At 36.9% G+C, this 27,901-nt stretch overlaps 1 protein-coding gene across 20 annotated transcripts in view; it reads left to right on the forward strand.

Moving 5' to 3' along the window:
• Positions 1–27,901, forward strand: part of Plekha5 (pleckstrin homology domain containing A5) — a 237,595-nt gene that overhangs the window by 24,836 nt on the left and 184,858 nt on the right. Inside the window, exon 4 of one of the 20 annotated variants that reach the window (XM_063238319.1) lies at positions 2,454–20,709. The exons of the other annotated variants lie outside the window; for them this stretch is intronic. Coding sequence (XP_063094389.1) covers positions 2,454–2,580 — 127 coding nt within the window. The 3' untranslated portion in view covers positions 2,581–20,709. Of the gene's footprint in view, positions 1–2,453; positions 20,710–27,901 lie in introns of those variants that run through there. 20 annotated transcript variants of the gene reach the window in all.

Raw genomic sequence — 27,901 nt, forward strand, 5'->3', positions numbered from 1 at the left:
CGGCTTTTGTTTTATTTTTTGGTGCTGTCTTGGTTACTTTTCTCTCATTGCTGGGACAAAATAGCTGATACTCAAAATGAAGTAAGGAAACGTTTATCTAGCTCACTGTTTGTGGAGGATTCTGTCCATAATCAGTTGGCTCCAAGGCAGGGTGGCATGGCACAGGGGCAACACTTCAAGGCTTACAAAAGCAGCCAGAGCAAAAATGGGGGAGAACAAGCTTTTTCTCCCTTATGTTGTATGCTGGTTACCTCTCCTAGGCGGGTGCAGCATTCATGTCACCAATCCTAGCACTGGACAATCACAAGCACTAGACCCAGCCACCTCCATGACTACATGAGCCTTTGGGGAGACATTTAAACACAAAACAAACCTTGCCAGGAGTTGAACCCAGGGCCTTTCCACTGAGGAACATCTCCAGCTCATCTTTATTTTTTTTTTTTTTTTTTTGAGACAAGGTCTTACCAAGTCACAGAACTGCTTATGCTGAGCTAAAAGTTTTGAACCTCCCGCATCAGCCTCTCAGAGTGCTGGAATCATAGGCATGTGCCACCTTGCCTGGCTGAGTTGATTTATTTTTTAGTGTATGTTTTTAACATGAGAGATAGAGGTTAGTTTTATTCTTCTACATGTTTTTTCAGTATAGTTTACTGTCCTCCACTGTTCTTTGTAAGCACCTTGGTTAAAACCTTATGACTTTAAGTGGGTTTATTTCTAGGTTCTTTATTCTGTCCATTGCTCTTCTAATGTTTTTCTTAAAAAATCTTTGTTTATTCAAATATCATTTGGATGTTTCTTTTAGATACCAAATGATGAACTTTTATAGTTTGACAGACTTCTTTAATCTGAAGTTAGTCAATGTATATTTCTTTTGAATGGTTTAAATTAAGATTTATTTATAACTTAGTATTATTCTCTTTTGTTTATAGGATAATCTAAATTTGTTTAAATTGTATAGAACTGGGGGCTGGGGATTTAGCTCAGCAGCATAAGCGCCTGCCTTGCAAGTGTGTGGTTGTGAGTTTGATCCCCAGTACCAATAAAAAAGAAAAAAACCTAAATAAATAAATAAATAAACTGTATAGAACCAAATACTTAGCAATAGATAATAAATTTTCATTCAGTATTTGACTTACAAGAAAGAAATTTCAGCATGCACCATAAATTCAGCAAGAAATTATTAGAGAAAATGCCCTACAAAAGGCCTTTGCAATTTTTTTGGAAAGAAGTAATTGTGAGAAAGATTACTGATCTTTTGTGTAGTGTGAATGGCTAAATATTGCAATTAAATGTATTCTAACTTTTTAAAAATTTGTTTTCACCAATGGTGACAAAATGTTTAGTGTATATTTTTGACCAAAAAACTGAACTCTTGTGTGGATTAGTCCCACAGTTATATGGGTTTTCTGTGATTTAAAATAAACCATCATCTCTTATGAGGATACCAACCCGCACTGAGTGTCTTTGGAGTGTGTGTTCTTTGTGGTGCAGACAAACAACAGACTGCTCTGAGGGGCTCACGTGCCTCAGTGCTGTCTGTTGGTATTAGTTGGGGCCACAGAGGAGTGTGAAACCTCTTGCTTTGCAGTATCACTGGGCTAGATCTCAGGGTTCACCTTGGCATGTTTGAGGCACAGGGAGGAAGATGAAGGGATGAGAACCAATTAGGTTAAAAAGGAAGAAGAAAGAAATGGACTTGTGCACATGGCAATGGTGCCAGTGACATTTCTTCCCAGGTATCTACTTGATTTACTTAGTCAGTTGAATGTTTGTTTGGCTTGTGGTTCTGGGAATCAACTCTGGGCTTCATACATGTTAAGCAGGAGTTATACTACTGAGCTACACCCCCATTCCAATTGGCTAGACTTTAAAAGGTGTCAGGAATTCTTAGTCCTTATGTAAAAGCGCATTATCATTGGGAAGACGTTCCGTGCTGTGTGTTAAATAACATAGGTATAGTATTTTGCGAGCTCTTTTACCTGGTAGGAAAATTTGGACAATTGTCAACCTGTTTGGATATGAAATAACATTTGTTTTAGATGCTTGTGAATCTTGAATCCAGCTTCATTTACTGAAAGAGCCCCTTTTAGGAACAACAGAAAATGAGATCCTTACCTCAATCCCTAGACCTTGGTTTTTGTTAAGAAAGGTCTCACTTGGAGGTATAACATTTTGTAGTCTCTTATCAGCCGTTTACCCAGTTAGTATGGTTTGAGCGTCTGTGGATTTTTGTGTAAGCCTAGCAGCAAATATCATATTAGAACCTCATTGAGACCTTTGTAGAATTGAGTGAAATGTTTTTGGATGCAAAAGATAGCAGTATAAATCATAGGTGCGGGTCATAGTTTTGGACCTGAAATATTTTTAGTCTTTGCCTTGAATGTGCTACTCCTTTGCAGTCAGGATTGCAGAGGCCTTCCCTTTGCTGACAAGGTTGTGTATCCTCATTATAGATCCTGCACATGGAGGAGAGGAAGACTTTGGAGCGTCTTAGACACTGAGCGTGATAACAGCTTGCAGATGCAAGTGTACAAGCACCCTAGAAACAACTCACTTGACCACCTTGCTGAAAATAACTGACCTGTGATTGAATATCTTTATTTTTAGAAATATTTCTAAAGAGCTTACTTTGAATTAAAGGGTCTCTTTCATTGTTACAAAGGCAGATGCAGGTGTACAGAGAAGATCATCTTTATAAATGCTACATATTACTTTGTTTTCTTTTTGGGAGAATTATTTGTATTATGGAGTAGATTACATTTTATAGTCTTTTTTTTTTTTTTTTTTTAACATTTCCTATGTGCATTATCCCTCAGAGTTAGTACTGTGGGAATCTTCTAGTTCTTTCATTGTTGAGGGGCTAAGGGTTGTATATGGACACTTCCTTGCTTTATCCTCTTCTCTTGGGATTAGAATCAGCTCTTGTGAAAAAAAAAAAAAAGAAATATTTCAGAAGTTTTTTTAAAAGCACCGTGAAAAGTTGGCTTTTTACATTAGAAAGTCGTTTGTAAGGAATTGCAGATAAAAACCTTGTGTTATTGGTAAAATGATTTTTATGTCACTGGAATTTTTAATGTTTTCCTTTTGGTAAGAAAGCACACAGAAGTTCAGTATGCTATTTATACCAAGTATTTCGGGGATCCAAAACAATAACACTGATTTTAGTTGCTTGTTGTGATCAGCTCATTCCGCAACTGCTTTTAATTGTCACTTTTTCCTAAAAACAGGACCTTCCCAGCAGTAATGTTTTCATACATTTATTTGATATGAACTGATAGAAAATTACAGTGTTGATAGGTTTATGGTTTCTTTTTCTATAGAACATGAAGAATACGCATTTATTTATTCAAACATTTGAACCCCTAATATGGAAATATAGTAAAGAATTAAACCTGAGCCTCACCCTACACTGAGCCTAAAATTATAAAGAAAAAGTTTTTAAAATTCAGATAAACTTAAGTGAATAGGAAAAAAATGTTATTTTGTGATAATGATACTCTCTCAGGCACTGAGGAAACAAAAATGAAATCTGCGTGGTTTACAAATTCTTAGAACTTCATAATTGACTTTTGGGAAAATATACTGTTCACAAGGTGTGATGCTGGGTGTTAGGAATAATATTTTACATCCTAATTGATGAGTGTTTTTGTTTTCTAGACTTTGAGAAAAGTTATTTAAATCATAAACTACTTTCATTTTTTTTCATTTGATCTGTGTAACAGCTTCTGTGTATTGGATACTTGACACAACTGCTAGATGTTTTATATGCATGATGTCATTTATTTTATACATCAAACTGACCTCATCAATTATTGAACATTTACTTAGCTATCACTATGTAAACATTTCATCTTACAAATTGGAGGGCTGACTAACCCTTATACACAGCTGGCAGGGCTGGAATTCATGTTTGGGATGGGATGGCAATGAGTCTGTATCTCAAAAAGATCTTTTAGTAGTTGTGCTTAACAGCAAAACTTCTATCTACAGCTTAAGCACTTTGTCATCAGATGATAGTAGCGCCCTTTGAGATACATTCCAAGACCCTCAGTGGATACCTGAAACCGAGAGTTGTACCACATCCTATGTGCTGTGTTTTTTCCTATGTTGTATATACACTTATATGAATTACCTAAGAGATAACAATAAAATAGAACAATTTTATCAGTGTGTGGTAACAAAATTGGCAGCATCGCTGCTGTTGTGCTTTAGGGCCATTAGTAATTAAAACAAAGATTGCTTGAATATAAGTACAGTGATACTATGACAGATGACCTGAAAACTGAGACAACCAAGTAACCATTGAGCAAGTAGAGCTTATAGTTGGTTCTTCTGTATCCTTGATTTCAGCCATCCTTGGTTTTGAAAATATTTTGGGAAAAACTGTGTCTCCTAAACATGAACAGATTTTCCTCCCCTTGTCACAAGTACCTATATGATACAGTATAATTATTTACATAGTATTTATACTGTGTTAGATTTTATAAGGAATCTAGAAATGATTTACAGTATATAGGAGGATGTGGGCAGGTTGTGTAAGGAACTGAGCATATGCAGATTTGGGTACCTATCGGAGGGGAGTCTTTTCCTTGCCAACACTAGGAGCCACCACATGGATATATGTGAGGGACAAAGTGAAGATTCACATGCTGAGCTCAATGGCATGACAGTTCTCATGCTCAGAACAGGGCAAAGTTTTAAGCTTGAGAATTGTTGTGTGGAATTTTCTATTTAAGTTTTCAGACCCAGCAGACAATGGGTAACTAGAATCATGGAAAGTAGGACTGTGTGTGAAGGAGGCTACAGCATTCTGCAGATTGAGAGAGGAGATGGAAGATTTAAATGATACCCACCCATGGGATCATTTTATGTATCCTATAATATTTATTATAAAAAGTGGATCATGTTTTTCATAATTTAAGTTTATAGAATTAGTTTTGATGTGTTCATAAACCAAGTATCCTGTGTAAAGGTATCTATATTAAAGCTGATAGCATTGAAAATTGATAGGAAGAGTGTCTACTTTCATAAATTTCATGCTGTCTTGATTTGTTTAGGTCCTGGACTTGTGTTTATTTTATGGTTTTTATTAAAAGAAGAACAAGAGCTAGTGTCTAAAATTAGCTATAGCAAGACATTCACCTTGCTTAGTACTAGCTCATCTTCATCTGGCCTTACATATCCCTGCCTCTCTGATTTCTATCGCTGTTGTAGAAATCAGGCAGTTAATTTGGGGAGGGGGTGGTTACCAGGAACCAAACTCATGACCTCGTGCTTGTTAGGCTGTCATAGAAATCTTACATCTTTGGAGGACCAGAGCAGGGCTATTTGTGGTTACGATAAAGGGGCACAACTGATCTGGATATACTGCTTGTTTGTTTGCTTGTTTAATTTTGAAACAGGGTCTCTCTATGTAGTACAGGCTGGTCTTGAACTCTCTTATGTACCCCAGACTGGTTATCTTCCTCCCTCAGCCTCCTAAGTGCTGGGATTACAGGCGTGCACCATCTTGCCTGGCACTGCTTACTTTATCACTGACTTCTCTTACTGCAACAGATTGGATATAACTGTAAATTGCCTATCCTTCATATATTTACATTTTATGTCACTTGTAAATTTATCAGGCATCTCTGTTCTCATCCTTGAATTAATATTAGAGCAGTTTTAACTTCTGCATAATTCAACTGATGTTAACGACATAGAACATAGATCAGACAAATTACTAACTGTGATATTCCAAATATTTTCTAGTGTGCCTTTAACTTTTGCTGGGCACAAATGGAGATTTTTGGCCTTTGACTATTATTAAAAAAAGAAAAAAAAAAAGATTTGTTACTGTTTAGGAAGACAAATTAAAACACAGCTGGGAATGTAGTAGTTAGCCCAGTCTCACAGACATCAGCCTCCCTCTGTTTATTTCTTCCTGTTTGTATTCCTAGAAGCAAACAGCTGTGCATTCAGTTTTATTTTTCATTCCTTTACTTAAAATGTGAATCTCAAATGAAGTAAGCTATGATCATTTAGTTTTTTAAGATTTGGCTTATCTCTATTTTGTTGCCCTTTAAAACATTTAAAGCAATGAAGTACTGTTACATTAAAATTTTTTTTTTGAAGTAGATAGCCATGTGGCCATAATGTGCATGCCATTCAGTAATATTTTTTCAAGCACATCTATAGTCATAATTTTAACCTCAGCAAGTTACTCCATTATTAAATGTTTCACTTAAAATTCTGCACAATTCTTAATTTCAGAGTATTAATATTTTCAATGATGAATAATGTACCTTCTAAGCTTTACTTTTAAAATGTCTTTTCTGGACTAATTAAATGTTAGTATTCTCTTAAAGCCATTTATGCTGTACAAATTTGCATATGTATGCAAGTTTTAGTTCAAATAAAGTCTAGGATGAATAAATGAAGACTATAAATTTGAGTAGATTTTGAGGCACTTTTGTTTCTTTTGATTTTGTTTTAAATTTTGTGTATGTTTGGTTGTTTGGTTAGTTGTTTTGTGGTACTGGGAATTGAACCCAGAGCCTGTGCACTGTGCACTGAGACTAAGTCTCCCTAAATTGCCCAGGCTAGAGTTGAACCCGTGATCCTACTGCTTCAGTCTTAGAGAGATTACAGGTGTGTGCCACCACACCCAGCCTGAAACACTTCTTAACTGTTAAGTATAGGCAAGCCTTAAGAGTTTGCTTTGAGGCTTGAGCTTATTTTTATGTATCTTCAGGAGTATATGTTCTAACATAATGCTTTATATGTAATTGCAGTAGTAAGCTATTTATTACAGTAAGCTGACCGAGCCATTTAGATGGCAATCTGCTATGGTGAAATTAAGCTGATTTTATGGCAGTGCATAAGTAGCATCTCTCGTTTACTGATGGACCTATACATAGTTCTCCTTTTAGTTAATATGTTGTTACTTATTTTCACATTATTAAACTAGTTTTTCAGTATATATTGTCATATTTTGTAATGCAATTTTACTTTTCCTGCATTTATTATAAGACATAGGACTCTGTTCTCTCTCTTTTTTTTTAAGTTCTAGATTGTTGGAGACTTGACAGTCACCTTGTCTGCATTCCTGTTTTTGCTATCAGTCATCATTCTCCCCCTTCCCCTCCTCTTCTTCCTCCTCCTCATCATCATTTTATCTTACAGAATTTTATAGTTTGAATCATAAATTACTTTTTTAAAACCAAGAAGTTTAACTTTTGCTGTTATTTTGCAGCCATATATAATAACTAACTGAATTGTTTTTCTTTTTTGAATATAAAAGACATATATATGACTATTGGAAAATGTAGGTTTTCTTGTCTCTACTTGGGGAGGTGGAGCCAGGAGGATGGCAGGTTTGAGCCCAGTCCATGCAACTTAGCTTGATCAAGTGTATCAAAATAAAAAGTAAAAGGGACTGGGATTGTGGTTCATTGGTGGAGCATTCAGAGTTCAATCTGAACCAAAGTGTGTGTGTGTGTGTGTGTAGGATATCACATCACAGAATATCTATACTCTTCCACTGTGTGCACAGCCTATGGACATGTATTTTCTTTTTGTTTTGTTTTCCTTATGAATGCTTAAATGCCAAGAGAACGGGGGTTATTGTGTATACTGTACAATCATAGCTTTGTTCACTTAACATATCTGAAGCATTTTCTATTAAATATTCTTTTAGATCTTTTCAGCAATTATTAGAGAAACTATATGTGCTGATGAGAAATTGAGGAAGTACAAGGTGGGGTGCTCCTTTTCAGCCCCGTTTTTCTCAACACTGATAAGTTGCTTATGTATAATGAAACTAAGCATTACTGGGCTGATGCATAGAAATTTTAGCTCTTCGACTTTATGGTGAGGTATTTAAAATTAAACTGATTTGGGTAGCACAAATGCTACAGTCTTAGTGTTTTACTAAGCAGTTTTTTCCTACTCAAGAATTTTATGGGCCAATAATGAAATAAAGTCATTAATAATAACAATAGTATTTAATAAGAACAGCTCAGATTTATAAAACAGCAGTAAGATTTTGTTTTTACTTAAATCAAAGGATTTATTACAGAAACAGTAGTCTTTCATTGAAGTATCCAGCACAGTTTTTTTTGGTTTTGATTAATTTATTTAAGCTATTAGAAGCTTCTTTCTCTTTTTAGGAAAATCCTGATATTTTAAGTTAGAAATGTTCAGACCATTACCTGAAGAAAGGAGAATTGTTTGGAAAAAGGGAATAGAAAAATTTACATATTTTATGGAATATTTTTCTTAATTTCACTCCAATTATTTTGAGAAGAGAGATGAGATTTGTCAAATGTGCTCACCTGTGTTCCCAAGTGTCCAATTCCATCCTACCCTGACCCTAGCATGTTTAACCTAACCTTGGTTTTTCACTGAAAAAACACATCAATGAATGTTTTTCACTGGAAAAACACATCAATAAAACTTGCATTTGAATTAGCAGAAATATGTGTATCTCTTTCCAAAGGCTGAAATTTTGTTCCTTTATTTCTCAGAAAACCTTGTGTGCAATAAAAGCTGGCAGGTTCCAGAGTTAACCCTCACCACGAATGGTGGGCATTCCTCTCTGTGTCCCTGCCCTCGTGTCCACAGTCCCTCTTCTGCATTCCACCATGAAGCTCAGCCCGTTGGATTCCAGTGTGGAGCCAGCCAGGGTCAGGACCACTGTTATAAATTCTAGATGTTATAGATTTAACAGGTAGAACCTTGTTTAAAGTAAAAAAATCAACCCGTGTAGTTTCAAATGCAGCCATCACTTTCTAGAATGTATTAGCTGTTCTCGCATTTCTAGTGTTAATAGATACTGATGTGTGGAGAATATACCAGTTAACACATTGCTAGAAGCAAAAGTTTTTGGCATTGAAAGAAGAGGATTTACTATAGCATATGTGCTTTTGGATATTAATCAAGATTAAGTATATGAAAGTGCCAAATTCAAGACAGAACTGAAAATGTTCAAAGGAAAGAAATATAATTCAAATTAAATGTCTCTCTCTAAAACAAAATTGAGATTTTTTTTCTAGGGTCAGTGGTAGCTTATGTTAGGGTTTTCTGGCGCAATAGAGAAGCAAAAGGAAAGAGAAGGTGGCCTTTATTGAGGATGCTGACAGGAGCCCACAACCTGCTAGGGGGGTTGGCTTTTTCCTTTGACCGATGTAGAGGCAGCAGGGTGTTATATGACCTCTGATCGGAAGTGGTGCGCGGGCATCAATGCCATGCGAGGAACTCTTCATGCACATGGGAAAGGCAATTATAATCAAAGCTGAAGGGGAAGAAGAAGAAGAAGGAAGTGGTCATGAGGATAAATGTTTTTGCTTTGGCCTTTTGCCATGTTAGACAGTCACCGTAGTGTACAGAAATCTGTCCTAGGGCAAGAACCTTTCAGCTTGTACTCCTATGATATGGATCTGTATACACCCATTTAGATAGCAAAAGAAAAGTTTTCTAATATGAAATAGGAATCTTAACTTCTGAAAAAGAATTGTAGTATGATACAATAACTTGGAAAAGAAGTTCATGATTACCTTTGTTGCTTAAGAAAGCATTTGATATGAATTTATTGTGAAATACAAGTGTGCTTTAATTGGAAATGGAATTATTATGCTGTGTCTTATTTTAGTAAGTTGTCTATATTACTAAACCTTTCTTTAAGTATTTTGAGTGAGACAAGCAAATTGCTATTCATCTTTTTATTTTTACTGGAAAGTTTTCAAAATAAATTCCTTTATTTAACAAATATTTCTGATATACCAGGTAAGCTTGGAGATTTTCCCCCAGCCAGCATTTTGTGGGTGGTTTTAAGATGATGAGTGATTACTTATTACTGATTTTTTTTGGAGGGGCACATGGTGCTGGGACTGAACCTAAGACCTTGCACACATAAGGCAAGTGTTCCTGCACAAACTCCATCCTCAGTTACATTATTCTTTATAACAAATGGGTTGGTATTTAATTTTAACTCTTCTGCTATATGAACTTTTTGTTGAACATTTTTGGGGAAAATGTTTTTTAGTAAGTCAAGTAGAGAAAACAGATAAAATAGATTTTCTTTCCTTAATCATGAAATTGCTGACTGTAATGTACCCTTTCAGCCCATTTCTGTGAAGACAATCATGTGTTTTTCTTATAATGCCTTAAAATTTAAAGAAACCAAAATTAAAAGGGAACCTCTGTATTTACAATAGTAGTATATTCCTTGTCAGATTATTTTGTGAATTCAACTGAAGAACAAAGCATTTAAACATTTCCTCTTCAAAGAATGTGAATTTTTTCAAACAAATTTGAATAGAAATTTCACTGTATTACCAAGGTAGTGAAGAAGTAATACTTGAAATCGTAGAGGAAGTAGGAAATTATATAGGAAGTATAGAGGATAATTGTTTAAATTATGAGTTAGTGAGTATAGAAAGGTCAACGTTCATAACTACTTTGGAAAAGCACAGCAGAATTTTTTACTTTTTAGAAAAGACTGCTATGTTGAGATTTAATTCACACGTGTAGAGATCTAATTTTAACAGCATGTTTTGTTGAAAAGACACCTTTTCCCAGATGTATTTTTGGGACGTTTGTTGAAAATCAGTTGCTTGTAAATGTGGACCTTTTCACTTTGTTCAATTGTTCAAATGTGATAGATTATTTAAAGTAGTTATAGGATGCCACTGTACCTTAACTTGGGTTTCATATATTCTTATTTGAACATTAATTGAGAAATAAAGTTGCATTATTTAGAGCTCATTTTATTCTAAATCAGAAGCAAAAAAAAAAAAATGTAGTTTTTCTTGTGTAAGTCTTGTAATATACTTGTCATCTTGCTGCTTTCGTCTCCCAAGAGGCTGGGATTACTGACGTGGTTCGCCATGCCAGGGAGCCCTTGCTCTTTAAGCAAATGCGAGCGAGACTTCTGTGGCTCTAAGAAACAACTCCTAGGCTTGCAGTGGACTTCTGACAACATTTGATTCTCCTGTGTGGATGTGGATGGGAGAGCAGTTATATAAACAAACATGAGTAAATCTGGACTTCCTGTTTAACACTTTTAAAGTCTTGAACCAGTTCCTTGGCCAGCTCTTCTGTCAAGACCCAGTCTGCACCCATTTTTTGTTTCTGCCAGAGCACCGCTTGTCAGCTCATTTCTCACAGGATACAGTCTTCCTACTTCCTTTTGCCTTCTCAAAAGTAGTTTCATTGCCCACATGGTAGTTTCTGTGCATGTGTGAGGAAGATGGAAAGCAGGCTCTTTCTGCATTCCACCCTCCTGCCCTACTCCATCCTCTCCCTACCCTGCCCTTTCCTCCTGGTTTTGCTGTTTTGTGTTATATTGGTTGTACAACCATAGAGATGATGGTTCTTTCAGCATTAAAGAGCTGCTGATTGTACTACACAGCAGCACCTGACCGTCCTATACATTTGGCACTGATAAGGGGAAGAGAACTTCAGAACAACAAAATGCATTGGTTAGTTTAAAGGAAGAAGGTTACAGACACAAGTATAGTAAGTCCCTGACTTGGGATCCAGTTCCATTCCAGGAGACCATTCATAAATTGGATTCATTCATAAGTGAGACAAAGTGAGTATATAAACACACAAATACATAACGTAAAGCATAAAAAAAACCAGTCACACGAACAGACATGTTTCATGATAGTGTCCTTGTTCCACAGAGTTGTACCAGTGGTTGAATGATAAATCTTATAAGAGTGAGCGAGCAGTATCCACCATCTTTTCGCCTTGATCCAATCTCAATTATTTTTGCTTTTGTATCCATGATTATTGCTTTGTACTTCCTACCAGTCTCCTCATCACTGCTTTTTCTCTTTCATCCATCCTGGGCTCTGATTGAGCCCTGTATTACCGTACACTATTGTAGTGTGCAAAGCACACAGCAACACAGCTGGAACGCTGTCTGGCAGACACATGAGCTACTTCTGTGATTTGTTCGCATCCATCAGTGTTCGTAATGCAAGGACTGTTCATGTCTGTGAAAATTTGCAACTCAAATGTTCACAAGTTGAGGACTTACTGTAATAATAAGGATGCTCATGTTTGAGGGAAGAAAAGAGTTAAAATAGGGCCTAGGTTTAGGTTTTACTCTTCTCTGCCTTTGTCTTTTGGGTTTCTTGCATTTGAAGGCAGGCAGCATAACAAAGGACCTAGGTATAGCAAACTAAGGTAGACAAAAGAAAAAAGAGAAAATCTCTTGAGGGACCATAATGAGAGGAAAAACTTTTACAGGGTCACTGCCACCCTCTGAATGGAAGTTCTTACTCCTTTAGGCACACACACATGTGCACACATGCAGGTGATTGCAGAGGAGACCAATTATATTAAACAGACCTGAAGATATTTAAACATTTGTAATATTGAAACAAAATATTTAAACAAATTTGTTGTAGTGATTTTTTTGGACATTAAAATCTAGAAGCAAAGCGAACAACTGCAGTGATTTTTGAGGTGGTGATGAGTGTAAGTGACACAGCTGTCCCCTTCACCCAGAGGACATTCTCTGAAAATGCAGGCTACACTGAGCTCAAGGTATGTGCTACCATTTTGCCACATGAGAGATTAACAAGTAATAATAAAATAGAACAATTATAGCAATATACTATAAGTGATATAAATGTCTCTCAAAATATTTTCTTAGAGATACTTGCAACATCAGCATACTATATTTTTTCTTATTAAATCAAGAACTTTTACCTTTTAATTAAAGAAGCACTTTCCAGACTTTGGCATATCCATGTGCCAGCATCACTATTTTTGCACTTTGGGGCCATTAGTAAGTAAAATAAAGGATTTTTAAACACAGACATTGTGATGCTGTGACTGCTGATCTGTTAACCAGAAACTACTTGGTGACGGTGTCGCCTAGATACACAAGACAAAGGGACAGTTTGAGAGCAGGGTGGACACAATGACTTGAGGTTTTATCATGCTGCTTAGAACAGCATACAATGTAAAATTAATGAATTACTTATTTCTATAGAGGTTTTCATGTACTATTTTCAAGCTGAGGTTAGCCACAGGTAACTGAAATCCAAACTGAAAATAAGGAAAGACTACTGTATTTCAAGATATCTCAGCAACTGTAATATGATATAAATGTTTGGATTCTTTTGGTGATAAAAATTTGCTGCTGATATAGCAGTGGTTTCTTGCCCACTTTATAACAGAAAGAAATGCTAAGTTGCAGCTAGAAATTAATAAGGATGAAGACTAATTTCTTTCCCACACAATTTAATGAAATTTCTAAATTCCATCCCTCAACTCCTTGATTTTCCCGATTCCATAGCTATTATTTTGATATGTTATGGTATACCTTTATCTTAAAATGTTTTATTTCAGTAGACAATAGAAGGAACTTTTAAATAACACTGCTTCCCAAATGAAATAAATAATACATATAAGCATAGAATATAGGCAGACTGTCATACTTACTAAATTATTAAGAAAATCTAGCATTCAGTCAGAAGTTGTTTTTCATATCAAACACTTGTTGGGTGGTTTTTATGCTCAGCACTAATTTAAATACATTGACATTATTTAATTTTAGATATTCTCTTACTCATGAGTAGAGTTTACCATGTGCCCTTTAAAAAGACATGTGAAGTGATTGACAAATGAAACCACAAAACAGATGACATGAGAAATTAGCATTAAAAAAAAAGTAAAGTGCACCTGTGTTCTATTACATGGGACAAGTCATCTTTCTTTTTAATGAACTTGGCAACTTTACTGAGCAGAGATAACCTAATGAAGATTAAATTGATCTGGAGCAAGTCATTTAATCTCTCAGCCTCTCGGTTTCCTAAGACTCTCAGGCAGTTAACTATCCTCGCCAGCACAGAGGTTGTTGTCAGGACTAATGAGATAACAAGAGTAAAATATAGGTGGTATAATTACTAGTGTAGATGGTAGTGTAAAGTAACTCACAAAATTCAAAGAGTGGAAGGTATGGTCACCACAACTCAGTCTAAGTCAGAGTTTTGTGACGGAATAGGACTCTAGCCTGGCCTAGTGTCCTCATTTTATGCCCAGAAAAAAAACTAATCTTTGGTGCTTGTCAGACACAGTGCTGGTTCTTTTTTTCATGTGTTGTGTTCATTTAATGTTCAGAATAATTTGGCCAAAGTAGGTATTAAGGCACCTCTTGCATTTTTTTCCCAAGCAGATAAGAAATCAGTATCATGGCCTGTTAACCCAGAACCAAAATTTTTGTTCACTTTTTGTTCTTCCTGCTGTAGAACAAGGCTGTTGAATCTATTTCATCTGAGGTTGGAGGTTTTGCATTTCTTCAGACATTACTTCTTTGTCCAAGGCTGGTTCGCTGCAGTGTCCTTTGGTACCTGGTAGAAATCGTGTCTGTGCTTTTTATTGAGTTCTCAGTGTGGGCATCCTATTCCATCTCCGCTTTTCTTCTGTCCTTGAGAAAAATAAAATCACTGTCATTTGAAGCCATTACACATCTCCAGTTTCCAAAGCTCATGTGGGTCTTCAACTTTATAAAATAACCTTTTCCTCCCCCTCCCCTCCCCTCCCCTTCCCTCTCCCCTCCCCTCCTCCCTCCCCTCTCCTCACCCCGCTACCCTCTCCTGTCTTCTCCTCTCCTCTCCTCGCCTCTCCTCACTACTGGGGATTGAACCCAGTGCCTCGTGCATGGCCAGGCAAGCACTCTACCACTGAGCTGCATGCCCAATCCTTTTTGAAATTTATATTTTATTGACTGTGTTTTGAGACAGGGTTTCACTGTATAGCCCCCAGTGGCTTTGAACTCACAATCCTCCTGAGTGCTGGAATTATAGGCCTGTGGCATCACCCCTGGTAAGATGTGTTTAGTCTTCATGAGATATCTAGATGGATATCTAGATAGATATTCTTCTCCCTGACTCATCTTGAGATCTCATTTCTGTCTATAGCTGTGATTGAAACCTCCCATGTTTTTATCTCTAGGGGTCTTCCTTCCTCCACTTCGAATGTTTTCTATTTCTTCTTGCACGTGTCACTGTAAATTGATCCCAAACTACACATGGTGTGTTCTCCTTCCCAGCTGGACTCTCATGTCTCTTTTTTTATTTTTTCCTCAGAAGCTGCAGCTCAATTAACCTCTGCCTCCCCTCCCCCAAAGAGAACAAAACAAAATAGAATAGCACCAACAGAGACACACCCCTGCTGGTCCCTCATTGAGATGTCAGTTTTGGACACAGCTATTTAGATTGTGCAGATGCACTTTATGTATTATAGTCTGGTGCACTTTTATATGTTACAGTCTGGAAGTTCCTGCAGATTTCTTCTCTTAATGGGATGGAGATAGTAGATGTTTCATGTCTTCTGAAAAGTACCATGTGATGTTTGGTGTTCTTTTTTGTATCCTGTAAATGGCTTTCTGAGGGAAATGCTCTTTTTGTCCTGTCTGTACATGCATCATTGTACCTGGTGAAGAACTGAAGGTCAGCTGGACACAGGCTGTTTTATTTAGAAACATTGGTTATGAATACTTCACCTCTTTTTCTAGTTTCCTTTTTATTTATGTAGTTAATCTTAGATCCAAAGAGTCCTATCTGAATAGAAATTTTTTATATTAGCATTCTAGACCCCATTTGTTCAGCCTTTGGAAGTGTTTGTTTAATCCAGTTGCATCCTTAATCAGTTTCGAATTAGCAGTGATGAAATCTTTGATATCCAATGTTGAAGTCTGAGGTATACAAAAGAGTTAAACTAGAAACCTGTAATACCTGTTCAGCCTGTGCTGTAACCAAGACCTGGCAGATTTCCTGTAGGATCCATTTTGAGGAACTTCCATACTTAGCAGTCTGTAATATCTTTTATTCTGTAAAACAACATAGTTACATAGCTAGTGATTATGAAGGGGATTTGCAGAAGGAAAAATCAATTAGTATTGTTGCAATTCTGTAATTTAAATTTGGTTTCAGTTTTTAAGACATATGTGTAAAAGCTCGAACAGCTTTCACTTCGGCAGCAAAGATTTATTGAAGAGCAAATCTTGAAGGCAGTGCCTTGGAACCTTAGGGAATATAACATTGAGCAAAAGGCTCCAGCCTACAAGGGGACATAGCATGGGCTAAGACGCTTTGGTTCAACAAGCAGCAAGCCCGGGTAATCTGGTATAAACCTGACCTTCTGCTCACCAGAATTCCAGGGATTATCATGTATTTGGGGCCTGTTGTTTGAGTTGTACCTCTACTGTCCCTTACTTTAAAAGAGGCCTAGAGTATATTGCATTTACCCTTCTCATTATAATTACATTCACATTTTATTTTTACGAATGACCTATTTAGTAATAAAAATATGATTCAGAAATTACACATTATAAGTCCACTTTTTTGCTATATATTGATAGCAACTAAAATAATAATTAATTTGGATAAGGTAGTTCCCCTTTATTTCGATATTAAGAGAAACCACATGGACCCAGCCTATGCAAATCAAGATCAAGATTAAGAGAAATAATATTCTGAAATTATGGTAATCAAAGGTTTTAGCTTTGTAATACTTGCCAGTTAATACTAAGATACTTCAGTTAGTTGGTTTGATTTGGGAAGTGCTTCTGATGTGTTTTATTAACTGTATTTCCTGGTGATCTAATATCTGTTTGCCGTCTAAAAACCTATTTTTTTATGATCTAACTTTTTTGTTTTATTTGCTTATACTAAGTAGTGATGAGTTAATGAGACTGTCTCAGATTAAACGATAATAATTTTTAAAAGATGATTGCACTTAGTAGATAACAAAGCTGTTTTGGTAAACATGACACTTCTTAATTAAGAAAACAGACTTTGGAATCAGAAAGAACTGAGTTTAGAATTCTGGCTTTAACCTTGTGTCTTTGGACAACTTGCTTAACCTTTCTGAACCTCAGCTTCTTCACCTACTGTGTCAAATGAGAATAATAATAATATCTAACTCACAGTATTGTTATAGGGGTAACATAAAGTTCATAGTACTTGCAACAATTCAATAAATGACAGCTACTTTTGATTTTTAAGTTCATTTCTTAAGTTGAATCAAAGTAGTAAAAGATAAGACAACTCCCCCACTTTTTCTTTTGAGACAGGGCCTCTCAAAAGAAAGATATTTCCTATGTACTCTAGTCTTGAACTTGAGGTCCTTCTACTTCAGCCCATCTAGAATCTGGAAATACAGGGAACACCATTTTCTCTGGCCTAATATTTTCTCTCTCTTTTTCTCTTTTTTTCCCCCCTTTTCTGTTTTGAAACACAGTGTCTCTATGTAGTCCGGGTCAGCCCTGAACTTGCTTTGTATTTGTAGCCCATGCTGGCCCCAAACCTGTAATCCTCTTGCCTCAAACCGCCAAGTGCATTTTATGACATGATTAAATTTCAGAAATATACTTGAAACATAATTAGATAGAATAGACCCAAAGATATTTAAATAATATTTACTTTAAAAACATGTCTAGGTCTTTGCACTTTTGTAATTATTAATGCATTTATTCGTTGAATTTTGAGGTAGATACAGTACTATTTCTTTTAACATGTTACATAAGAAAATAGAGGCAAAAAGAAGGCAGTGACTACCCAAGGTCATACATATAATACATGGTAGAGTTGGAGCTGGCTCCAACATCTTTATTCTTTAGTTACACCATACTGTCTCTCTGTTCTCTTTTTTTTTTTTTTTTTTTAAATAAATTGTGTGGGCTTTTAAAATAGTAATTGTTTTGGTGTGCTAAAATATAAAAGAAGAAGTAAATCCCAAATTAGAGCATGATTGAAAAACGTTTAACCTCAATTTAACATATATAGTTTATTTTGCATAGTATTAACCTCACTGAGACACAGCAGTTATGGAACCAGCGTGGTTCCATATGACCATAGAAATCGCCTGGGCTCCATTTGCCCAGCTCCTGGTATTATGTACCTGAATGGTGCTGATAGTGTAGCCCATTTTCCATCTTTGGTTTTCTTTATTTCACTCGAGTATCATGATTTTTGTCTGTGGCTATCTTTTCCTGAGTGGGATCTGTATTCCTACTCAGCTTTCACACATTATAGATGATCACTCCTCCATGGGCTGCCGCATCCTGAATCTGACCTTTTATATAAAACCTTACCTGATACTGGCCGTGATCCGGGAACTTTCTTCCCTGGCACCTACGCAAGACCAGAGAGGCTGGCAGCTGAAATCATACTTCTCCAGTCTTCCCAGCCTATATTAAGTATCAGCTTTCCGTGTATGTAGCTATGATAACATAGATAATGATAAACTGACTTTCTTCAAAACCTTGTATATTTTACCCCTCCCTTTTCTTCTGAAAGCAGGAGTGACTATGGTAACATAAACTTTTACCCCTAATTTATGCAGATAATGACCTATGATTTATTACTCTTTGTGACTCCTGTCTACTGTAGTCTACCTTACGTTTTGTTTAAATACAGTTACCAAATTTATCAAATAAGCCACTGGTTTAAAAATTTCTGTGTGCTACCTTTCTACCAATACTAAAAGGGAAAAAAAAGTTGCTAAGCATATATTCATCCAGACACATAATAACTACTCCCTGTAGACTTAACACTTCATTAACAAACTGATATATTCCCACACCCATGCCCTACCTTCCCTACATCATCGCTTACCTAACTGTTGTATCTGTTTAGAATGGTTTCTCTTTTTGCAATCCCTGCTTTCTGTATAGATCAATGATGAAAGCAATCTCCAAGGTAACCTTGCAACACCTTCTGGGAGATAAGAGTAGAGCCAGAGAGTCAAAACGAATGTCTTTCAAAACAGGTGAACCAATGCAGCCTACTCAGAAGATGCATGAAAGTAGAATCAGATGTAATAGCATGCCTGATTTGGGAGCCAGATAGAAAAAGTCTTGATTTTAATATTGGTATCAAACTTGCATAAGATTGCAGGGTTTCTGATGCTTTCCTCCCTTCTTTTGGAAATACCATTTTGTGCTGATTCAGTCTTGATGCTGAAATAATTTTGTGTGATTCTTAACTGTGCTGATAGTTTTCAGATTTTGAAGTCCTGTCTGTTCCCTATTGCTTTGACCTGTGTTACTTCATTTCACCCATTCAGACAAACAAATGATGGTGGTTCAGCCTCTCATTTGCACTAGGTGGTGTGCTCTTTATTGATGTGACTGTGAGTACACAGACATGGTCACTGTCTTCATGAGATCTTCATTTTAGTAGGGGAACCAGTTGTTAAACCAGTTGTCACAGAAAGAATGTAAAGTAAAACAGTGAGGAGGTAAGTGAAGGACAAGGGTACCCTGTCCTAAGACCGAGTTACAGAGAGCTGATTAAATTAAGATCCAGAAGAGGAACACACATTCCTTAGGCAAAGAAGGAAAGGCAAGGCACTGGAGGCACAGAAGTATTTGCCAGAACAATTTGGGAGGGAGCAGCATGGTCAGTGTGAGGAACCTGAGGAAGATTGTGTGTCTGGAATGCACAGACTAACAAGTCAAGGGCAAGCTGAGGCAAGCAAGGGTCGAAGGGTGGGCATGATAATACTTCTGTTTTGAAAACTTCATCTCGTATGTGGGAAAATTAGTTAGGAGAATGTTGCAAAGTCATTTCAATCAATTTTCATTCATAAAGTGGTGCTCAGATTTCTCCATATTTGTGCATTGTACTTGGGATTTGCAGAGTGGAGCTTGGCTCTCCCTTTGCCTTGCAAAGAAAGGACCGTCATGGCTGTTGGGAAGTCCATGTGAGGGCTCCATATGAGGGCTTGAGGCCCCTACTAGCTGTCTGGCTTCTTGGTGTCAGGTGGTTAGCTGTCACACTTAGAGAATAACCTCAGATGAATTGAGGTACAGGTGTCTTCTTGGAGCCTGATGATGTCAGTGGCTTCTTATTTATCCCTTCCCTTCCTCTTCTATTACATATGAAGTGTGGAGGTGGTGTTATGGCAGTAGCTGTAGCAGCAGAACAATGATAGTAGCAAGTTGTACTTACGTGTCAGACCCAGCCCTGAGTGCTATACATACGCATATCCTTTTTTTTGTGTGTGTGATCTAATAACGAGTTGAAACTTTCATTTTCCCAACTTACAGATGAGGATGAAACCCTGACAGACACATGAACTTACCAAGCAGGCTTTGAATTTGAATAGTTTACGTCTATCATCTTGGCTTTTAACCATTCCTTAAATGATAAAAGTCTCTAAGTTACAGATTAGAGAAGCTGGGAAGAGTCCAAGGTCACACTGTACCCAAGCCATGGAAGCAGGATTCCTGTCCAGGCACCAGTTCCCTGAGCATGTTCTGTGTTTCTAAGTGAATCACAGGTATCAGAAGAACAGCTTTATTTAAGGAGCATGAGGTTGCAAATTCTGCAACTAATTCATATGACAGAGTCAACTCATTTTCCTTTTAGTGTTTTCTAGGCATTATTTTGCATCATTGATATCATACTTTGTAATTTTGAAACCATAATGTTTCATTGTAGGGATATATTACAATTTACTAAATTCCTTTAATTTTAGATAATAGAATAGTATCATGGAAGCTGTGAAAAGTATGCAGTGCCTCCCACTAGAATGACTGCAGTTAAAAAAAGTAGAAAATATCAAATGTTGATGAAGATGTAAAGCTTGCTAGAACTCTTACACACTGCTCATGCAAGGGCAAATTGACACACTTTGGAATACTGTTCAGTGATAATTGCAAAAACCAATCATAGTAATTTTTCTGTCAGGTATCCAGCAGAATTTATATATATATATATATATATATATATATATATATATATATTCACCATAACATATGAACAAAATTATTCATGGTAGCTATATTAATAATAACAAAAACAGAAACTATCAAAATGTCCATCAATAGGTAAATTGTAGCATATTCAGGCAATAAAATATGCAGCAACAAGAATAAAAAACCCTCCAGCTGTGTGCAGCTGTATGGTTAAGTGTCATAAACATAAGTTTTTCTTTTTTTTCTTTTTTTAAAATTTTATTTAAGGAGGAAAAAGAAAAAAAACAGAAAAAGGGTACAAGTTATACAGAATTTCAGAAAAAATAAACATAAGGAAATCACTAGTTAATTACATATTGTCACCTTAGAAATAGTTGTTGAAGTTACAAAATTAAAGCATATAGAGGGGACTTTCAAACAGTGAGACTGAAAACAATTTTGTTCAATGATCCAACAAAACTCAGTAATATGGTTATCTATCTTATAGACTTAAATATATATGCAGTTATATCTTTTAGAGAACTTTCTTTGCCTTTCTTTTGTACAATGGCAATTACACATTTTGGGTTTTATTGCTCCCACAGTTCTTATTACTTTTTTTTTGAAGAAAGTAAAACCAAATGTGACATACCAGGACAGAGTCAGTCAAATCAAAAGGATGGACATAATATAAAAACAAAATACAAGGTGATCAACAATGGTTACCATAATGCTTCTTGTTATCTTAAAAAGAATTGCCTATATCATCAGTTATAATAAAATTGAACAAAACAGTAAAGAATAAGACCAATAAAACCAAAACATTGGAGACATTAGAGGACTTCAAAAGAATATAATAGTCAACTAGAATGGGCGTCACAATGAATCTATTGTCTTCATAGTTGTTGCCTATACTTTCAAACTTGGTACTATCAAGCATTACAGAATAGAGGAAAATCAGTCAAAACAAGATGGTGAGAGCAATACAGGGTTTCAAATCAAGTTAATAGGAAATCAAAGTGGGTTACTATAATATATCCTGCTATTTTTATTTTTCCCTTAATTAAAAGGATAAAAATGAAAAAGTAAATAATAAAAAGGAGATTGAGATAAAAGAGGGCATAACAATAAAACAGCACAGGTCAAAACATAGCCATTTAAGCAAAATAGTGTTTCACCACAAGATAATCTTGACATAATAGTAGTTACCATAGTGTCTCTTCCCTTAAAATCTTTGGGTATAACTTCGTATACTGTAGCATCAAACATATCAAGAAAATGTAAAATCGTTCAAGAGAATGATAGTATTACTGGGTATTTAGAATCAACTAACAGAAAATGAACAATGGTTTCTGTATAATCTCCTTGTCTATAAAAGTTTTTGTTTATGTTATCACATATAATAAAATCCAATAAGATACAACAGGTTAAAACCGATGGAGACAGAAGAACAAAAGCTTGATGGGACTTCAAAACAAGAGGATATTAAATCAGCACTACCTATTATGATGTCTTGTTTTTCCAAAATGGCTGTTTCTACCATCCAACCTTCTCGGCTTCATTTCTGTTGAGCTCTTTTTCTGTCATTAGTTGTCAGTTTGTCCTCTTCATTTCACTTTCTGCTCCATTCATTGTGGCTGCTCTGCCACTGTTTCTGGAATCTTGGTATTTTTCATTTTTAGAATATCCTGCAGTAATCTCTGTAGAGTTGAATTGGTGGTTGCAAATTCCCCTAGTTCCTTTTTATCCTGGAAGCATCTTGTTTTTCCATCAATTTCTAGGGACAGTTGTGCAGGATATATCAATCTTGGCTGGAGGTTATTATCTTTCAAAGCTTGAATTATTTCCCCCCACGCTCTTCGTGATTTGATGGTTTGTGCCGAGAAATCTGCTGTAATTCTGATGGGTGTTCCCTTGTAAGTGATCTGTTTCTTGTCTCTGATGGCTTTTAATATTCTGTTCTTATATTGGATTTCTGGTATTTTGATTATTATATGCCTGGGTGTAGCTCTGTTGGAGTTGTAGGTGGCTGGAGTCCTGTATGTCTCATATATCTGAGTATCTTTACCTTTTGCCAAATTAGGGAAATTCTCTTGGATTATTTCTGTGAATAGCTTTTGTAGTCCATTTGCTTGTGTCCCCACTTCTTCTCTTATCTTCTTAATTCTTAAATTATAGATTCTCTTATCATCTTCTAGTTTTTGTATTATTGCTGTTTGGTTTCTTGTTATTTTAAAGAAGTTTTTCATTTCATGCTCCCACCTTACAAACCTGTCCTCCAGTTCTGATAATCTATCCTTAGTTTCTTTCAAGCTGTTATGCCAGCTTTCAATAGAGTTTTTTAGTTTCCTGGTAATCTCTTTGAACCTGCTTCACATATTCTATGTTTTCTCTATTTTCTCCATCAAACAATTCTCCCCTTTTTTTCTGTTCTTCCATTCCACCATCTGTTTTTTCTTGGGCGGTACTTAGCATTTCTCTAACTATTCTACATATTTCTTGCCTTATTTCATTAAATACTTCATATTTGAACTCATCTATGAGGCTCCGGAGATACCGCTTTATGTATATAGGTGCTGTGTCTGATATTGCATGTTTTCTGTCTTCATTCTCTTTTGCATTTACCTTTCCTGGATCAGTGTTCTCAGGATTGGGGACTGAGGACCCTTTCTTGTTGCTCCCTTTTCCCATACTTTTTGTTCCTTCCATACAAGCATATGTAGGAGGCCTAATTTTTTTTTTTTTTTTCTCTTTGTCTGTTACAGTTTGTTTGAATCCACCGGCTAGGTGTTCCCGCCCACTGCAGTGTACTAGGGAGACACAGACCTGGGCAGCCTCTGCTGGGCCCGCCCCTCCAGGTCAACCTGAATGCTTCACTGCTAGGGTGCACCGCCGGGCACAGGGACCTGATTTGGGCTAGCCTACTGGATCTTAGTCAGCGGAGTCACCAGGCCAAGCGCTCCCCACCACTCCCGCTTGAGAGGGGGATATGCGACTAAAGTCACTGCAGGGCCCTGTTCCAGCTAGTCTGCTCGTCCCAGAATGTCCTCTGTTGGAGCCTCCCAGTCTATGAAAGGATCCCCATTGCTCTCACTCACTGCAGGTCGATGCAGAGCTCCCTGCCAGACCTGCTTTCAATGCCATTTGGTTCGCCGATTCTAGCTCTCAGAACTTTCACGCATCTCTCTCCCTGCTGTGCGGATTGGGACACAGTATCGGCAGCAGGCAATTCAAATCGCGGCTTCCAATGGTGCAGGATCCAGCTTCTATACTGAGATTTTATCTGTTCTGGTATAGCATCAGGATTGCATTTCCAGTTGGTTTCTCTCAGCTTAGTTCGTTCCTGGGTCAGCAGGGTACGTCTCCCCTCACGTAGAACTCCTCACACAGCACCGCTCCTGGATTCTAAACTGGTAATCTCAGAGAGCCTCCATGGCTGCTGTTATTTGTCCGCCATGTTCTCCCGGACGTCTCTTGGACACCATAAACATAAGTTTTGATGCATCTGAGCTGTGGATGTATTCAGATAGGTTTCACTGGCAAGCTGGCCTGCTGGCATCCACTGTATTAGGACAGGCCACTCTGCTGAGTATAGGCCCAAATATAATGACACACATCCGACGCTCTCACAGCCAGCCAGAGCAGATGTTCCAGGTTCTGGTCGGGTAGAAACTTGGGTCCTCTCCTGCAGCTCTTCAAAGAGCTGGGCCCACATTGTCTCTGTTTTCTGTAATGTGCAATTCAAGGGCTCGTTGCAAACATTCTGTCACAGAGGATATAACCACATGGCCTCGCTGGACCCTGGCAGGGGGGGCAGGTAGGGTCTTCTGTGTGCCTAGGGGAGACAGACGTTGATAGCAAGTCTTTGCCTTGCGCATTATTTTTGCTGTCTTGTAATCTTTTGTAGTTTTTCTTTGTCGTGCACGCAAATACATTGTGGTTTCCTTCTCATGTCCATGAATATAAATCTCATTTTACAGTTTTTAAAGCAGATTATTTCATTGCACAGATGGGATGAAATATAATTGAACGTGTTCATGTTGGCGGTTTTGTTTCAATTTTTGCTATTATTAACAGTGCTGCAGCGAAGAGCCCTGTTAAGACAATTACTTTCATAGTAAGGTAGAAGTTATTTCAAGTAGAACTAGTAAGTCAAAAACTGCCAGTTTTTAAGGTTTTGGTACATATGCCTAAATTGATCTCCATATTGCCTCTAGTGTCCTTTTTTGTCTGGTATGTTAAGTCATTTTTTAACTGATTAAAAAAACAAACGAGGATTTTTTGGTGTGTGTTTATTTGAGGCTTATGAGAGGATGTTATAGGATATGTGTATATAATAAAGTTATTACTATAACGAAGTGGCTAAAATCTTGTTTAAAATTACATTTTTATTAACTATAGTTCTTACGGTGAGTGATTTTAAGTAAGTTAGACTTACTTGGCAATTTGTTTGTTTTACACTGAGCTAGTCCAGCAGCCCTTTATATTTTTTAACTTGAGGCAAGTTTCACCATGTTATCCAAGCTGGGCTCCAATTTGTGATCTCCTGCCTCAGTCTCCCAAGAGTGCTGAGACTACAGGGTGCAATAGCTTACTTGTTTATATTTTGATATTTATTTATTGCCAGAAAAAAGTTTTGTTTTGATGAACTCAAATGCATCACACTCTTTTTCTTTTCTAAGCTTCTGCTTTTGGTGTCATATTTGGATTTACCCTTAGATTACAGAAGTAGCTATATTCTCTTCTAGATGTTTAAGTTTTTTTTTTTTTCTGTTATCAGTTCTAGTCTACCTGAAAATGATCCTATATACAGACTCTTAAGTTTACTTTTTGCCAAATAGTTATTTTGTTGTCCATGTAGCATTAGTTGAGAGAGAGAGAGAGAGAGAGAGAGAGAGAGAGAGAGAGAGAGAGAGAAGCAACAAGGAACTTTATATAAAATGGGAACTATTTTAAAATGTCTTTATATTTATTGATTAGAATGGAGCAAAGTAGAAAGTATCAATTCTCTGGGTTATTTGAAACAGTGAAAGCCTTGCTGCCTCAAGCAAAAATAAAATCACATATATTTTGGGATTGTATTTAGCCACTGTTTCATGTGTTCTTTGTGCCATCTTCTATTGAGACTAGTGAGTGCACTTCCAGTCTGGATGCTGACTGAAGCTACAATAGTCTATATTCATTGGAAATTCAGATCATTATAACTTTGAAGATTATTCTTTATGAATGTTTCATATAATTTTAATTTATTTAATATGTGTGACTATTTAAGTTACTATTAAAAATAACTAAAAATCTGGCTACACATTTTATTAATATAATTTTCTCCCTTGGTTTATATAACATACTTTGAGCAAATCTGTGTATATGCAGCAATTGTAAGGTCTGTTAAAGAAGAAAGAGGAACCTTTTCTTCCTTGCTGGCTTTGCTTTGTTTAATCACCAGTAATACTCAGGTTTTGTGAACAAAAAGGCAAACAAAACTTGGGTGTTAGACTAATAACTCAAGGGTCCAGGAGAACCACCTATTTTTCCTGCCAGGCACATTTTGCATTTGTTGAGCTTCCTTTGGTCCCAGAGATAACAGCTAGGCCTGACTTTGTCGGAAGAAGTTATTTGTTAGGATTAGAGGATTCTTGGAGCCATCTTGAAAAGATTGCTTCACAGCTGAGCTGTGGGCGGGGCTGAGTCTGATGAACCCTGTTGGGGTACTGCCTGCGGTTGAGAGGACACAGCTCTGCTCTTCTTGGGCCTCAGTTCCCAAGAGACTCTGCCTTGCTTGACGGATAGAAGGACAAAGCCATATGTAGTGGATGGAATCATTAATTTGCCACTATGAGACTGATTTTTAGTTCCACCGAATCAGCTATTTCTTATGCTTCAACTTAATAGAAGTGTGGCTTGTTGGGACTCTCACACCTCCTCAAGAGGTGTACACCTTGGTATCTGTTACCTGGTCCTTTAGTTTCAGCCTGCAGGTCTTGGTTTCCTGACATTCCTTTCCATTTTGTTACAGTCCTCACAAAACCCCCAACTATGGATCAGCTTCACTATCAGGGAAGCTAAATACTGATGGGGAAAATGGCACAAATCCTGATGTTACCCCCTTTTACTTACCATTGGCTGGTTGGAGATTGTGCTGGTCACTCAGCTTTCTATGAGGCACCTTTGGTGCTATCTTTAATCATTACACTTTGTGTTTGTTGATCCCTGTGGATTTCCCTGCAGGCTGTGCTGCTATTTTAGTCAAAAGTTAGGCTACCTTAGTTAGTGGAGGGATGAAAATTTACTTCTTTTCATACTAGTCAAGAGTTTCTATTTGTTGTACCTGCCCTTGCCCTGCTCTAGAAGAAATTGTTGGTTATTTCAGAACTTAGGTTTCAATCCATAAAACCATGTAGCATTTGGAATAGAGACAAACTTCATATTGGCTTGAAGATTTAAGATGTTTTCAGGTGGACACAAGGAACCATCTCCTGGCTGCCATTTTGCTTCATTTCTTTTAAAGTATTCTCTTCGGATGATCTAATGGTTTCTGAGCTTCACTTTTCATTGAAATTGTATATTAGGATTTGATCAGTGGGGAAAAGATTCTTTCATGTGTAAATAGGCTTTTCTAACACAAAATAAAACTTCAGAGTTTGTTCAGCCAGTGTGAGTTATGTCTTAAGCCAGAGATGAAACAAATCAATTGTGGCAAGTACATTTGTAGAAACCACAAGGCCCTGAATTGAAGGCAGCTTATTGCAGTGATTTACAAAGAAATAGTTTGCTAGCAATTTCTTTTGTGTGGGAGAAGTGAAGTATGATGCTAATATCTTACTTGTCATAGTTTGGATTTTGAATGTCCTCCAAAGGCCTGGATGTTAAGGGTTGCTCTCTGGCCTGCCCCTCAGTTGACAGGTGGTGGGTCCTTTAGCAGGTAGGGCTTAGTGGAAGGAAGTTTGGTCACTGGGGGCCACACCCTTCAAGGGCACATGAGGAGCCTTTCTTGTCTCTGTTTCCCAAAGGCCTTGAGCTGACAGGTTTCCTTTTCCTTTACCACCCACTTCTGCCATGATGTACTGTGGGTCCCACCTGTGACTGAGGCAGAAAGGAAGGTAAACCTTTTCTCTTTTGCAGTGATTTTTCCTCAGGTGTTTTTGTCACAGCAATGGAAAGATGGCTAATACAATGTGCCTGTTTAAATACAAAATTTATTTAAAATTCCTCATC

This window comes from Cavia porcellus, unplaced genomic scaffold (assembly GCF_034190915.1).
Source record: "Cavia porcellus strain 051 isolate PalLab524CR breed Dunkin Hartley unplaced genomic scaffold, mCavPor4.1 scaffold_27, whole genome shotgun sequence".
NCBI classification, from domain to species: Eukaryota; Metazoa; Chordata; class Mammalia; order Rodentia; family Caviidae; genus Cavia; species Cavia porcellus.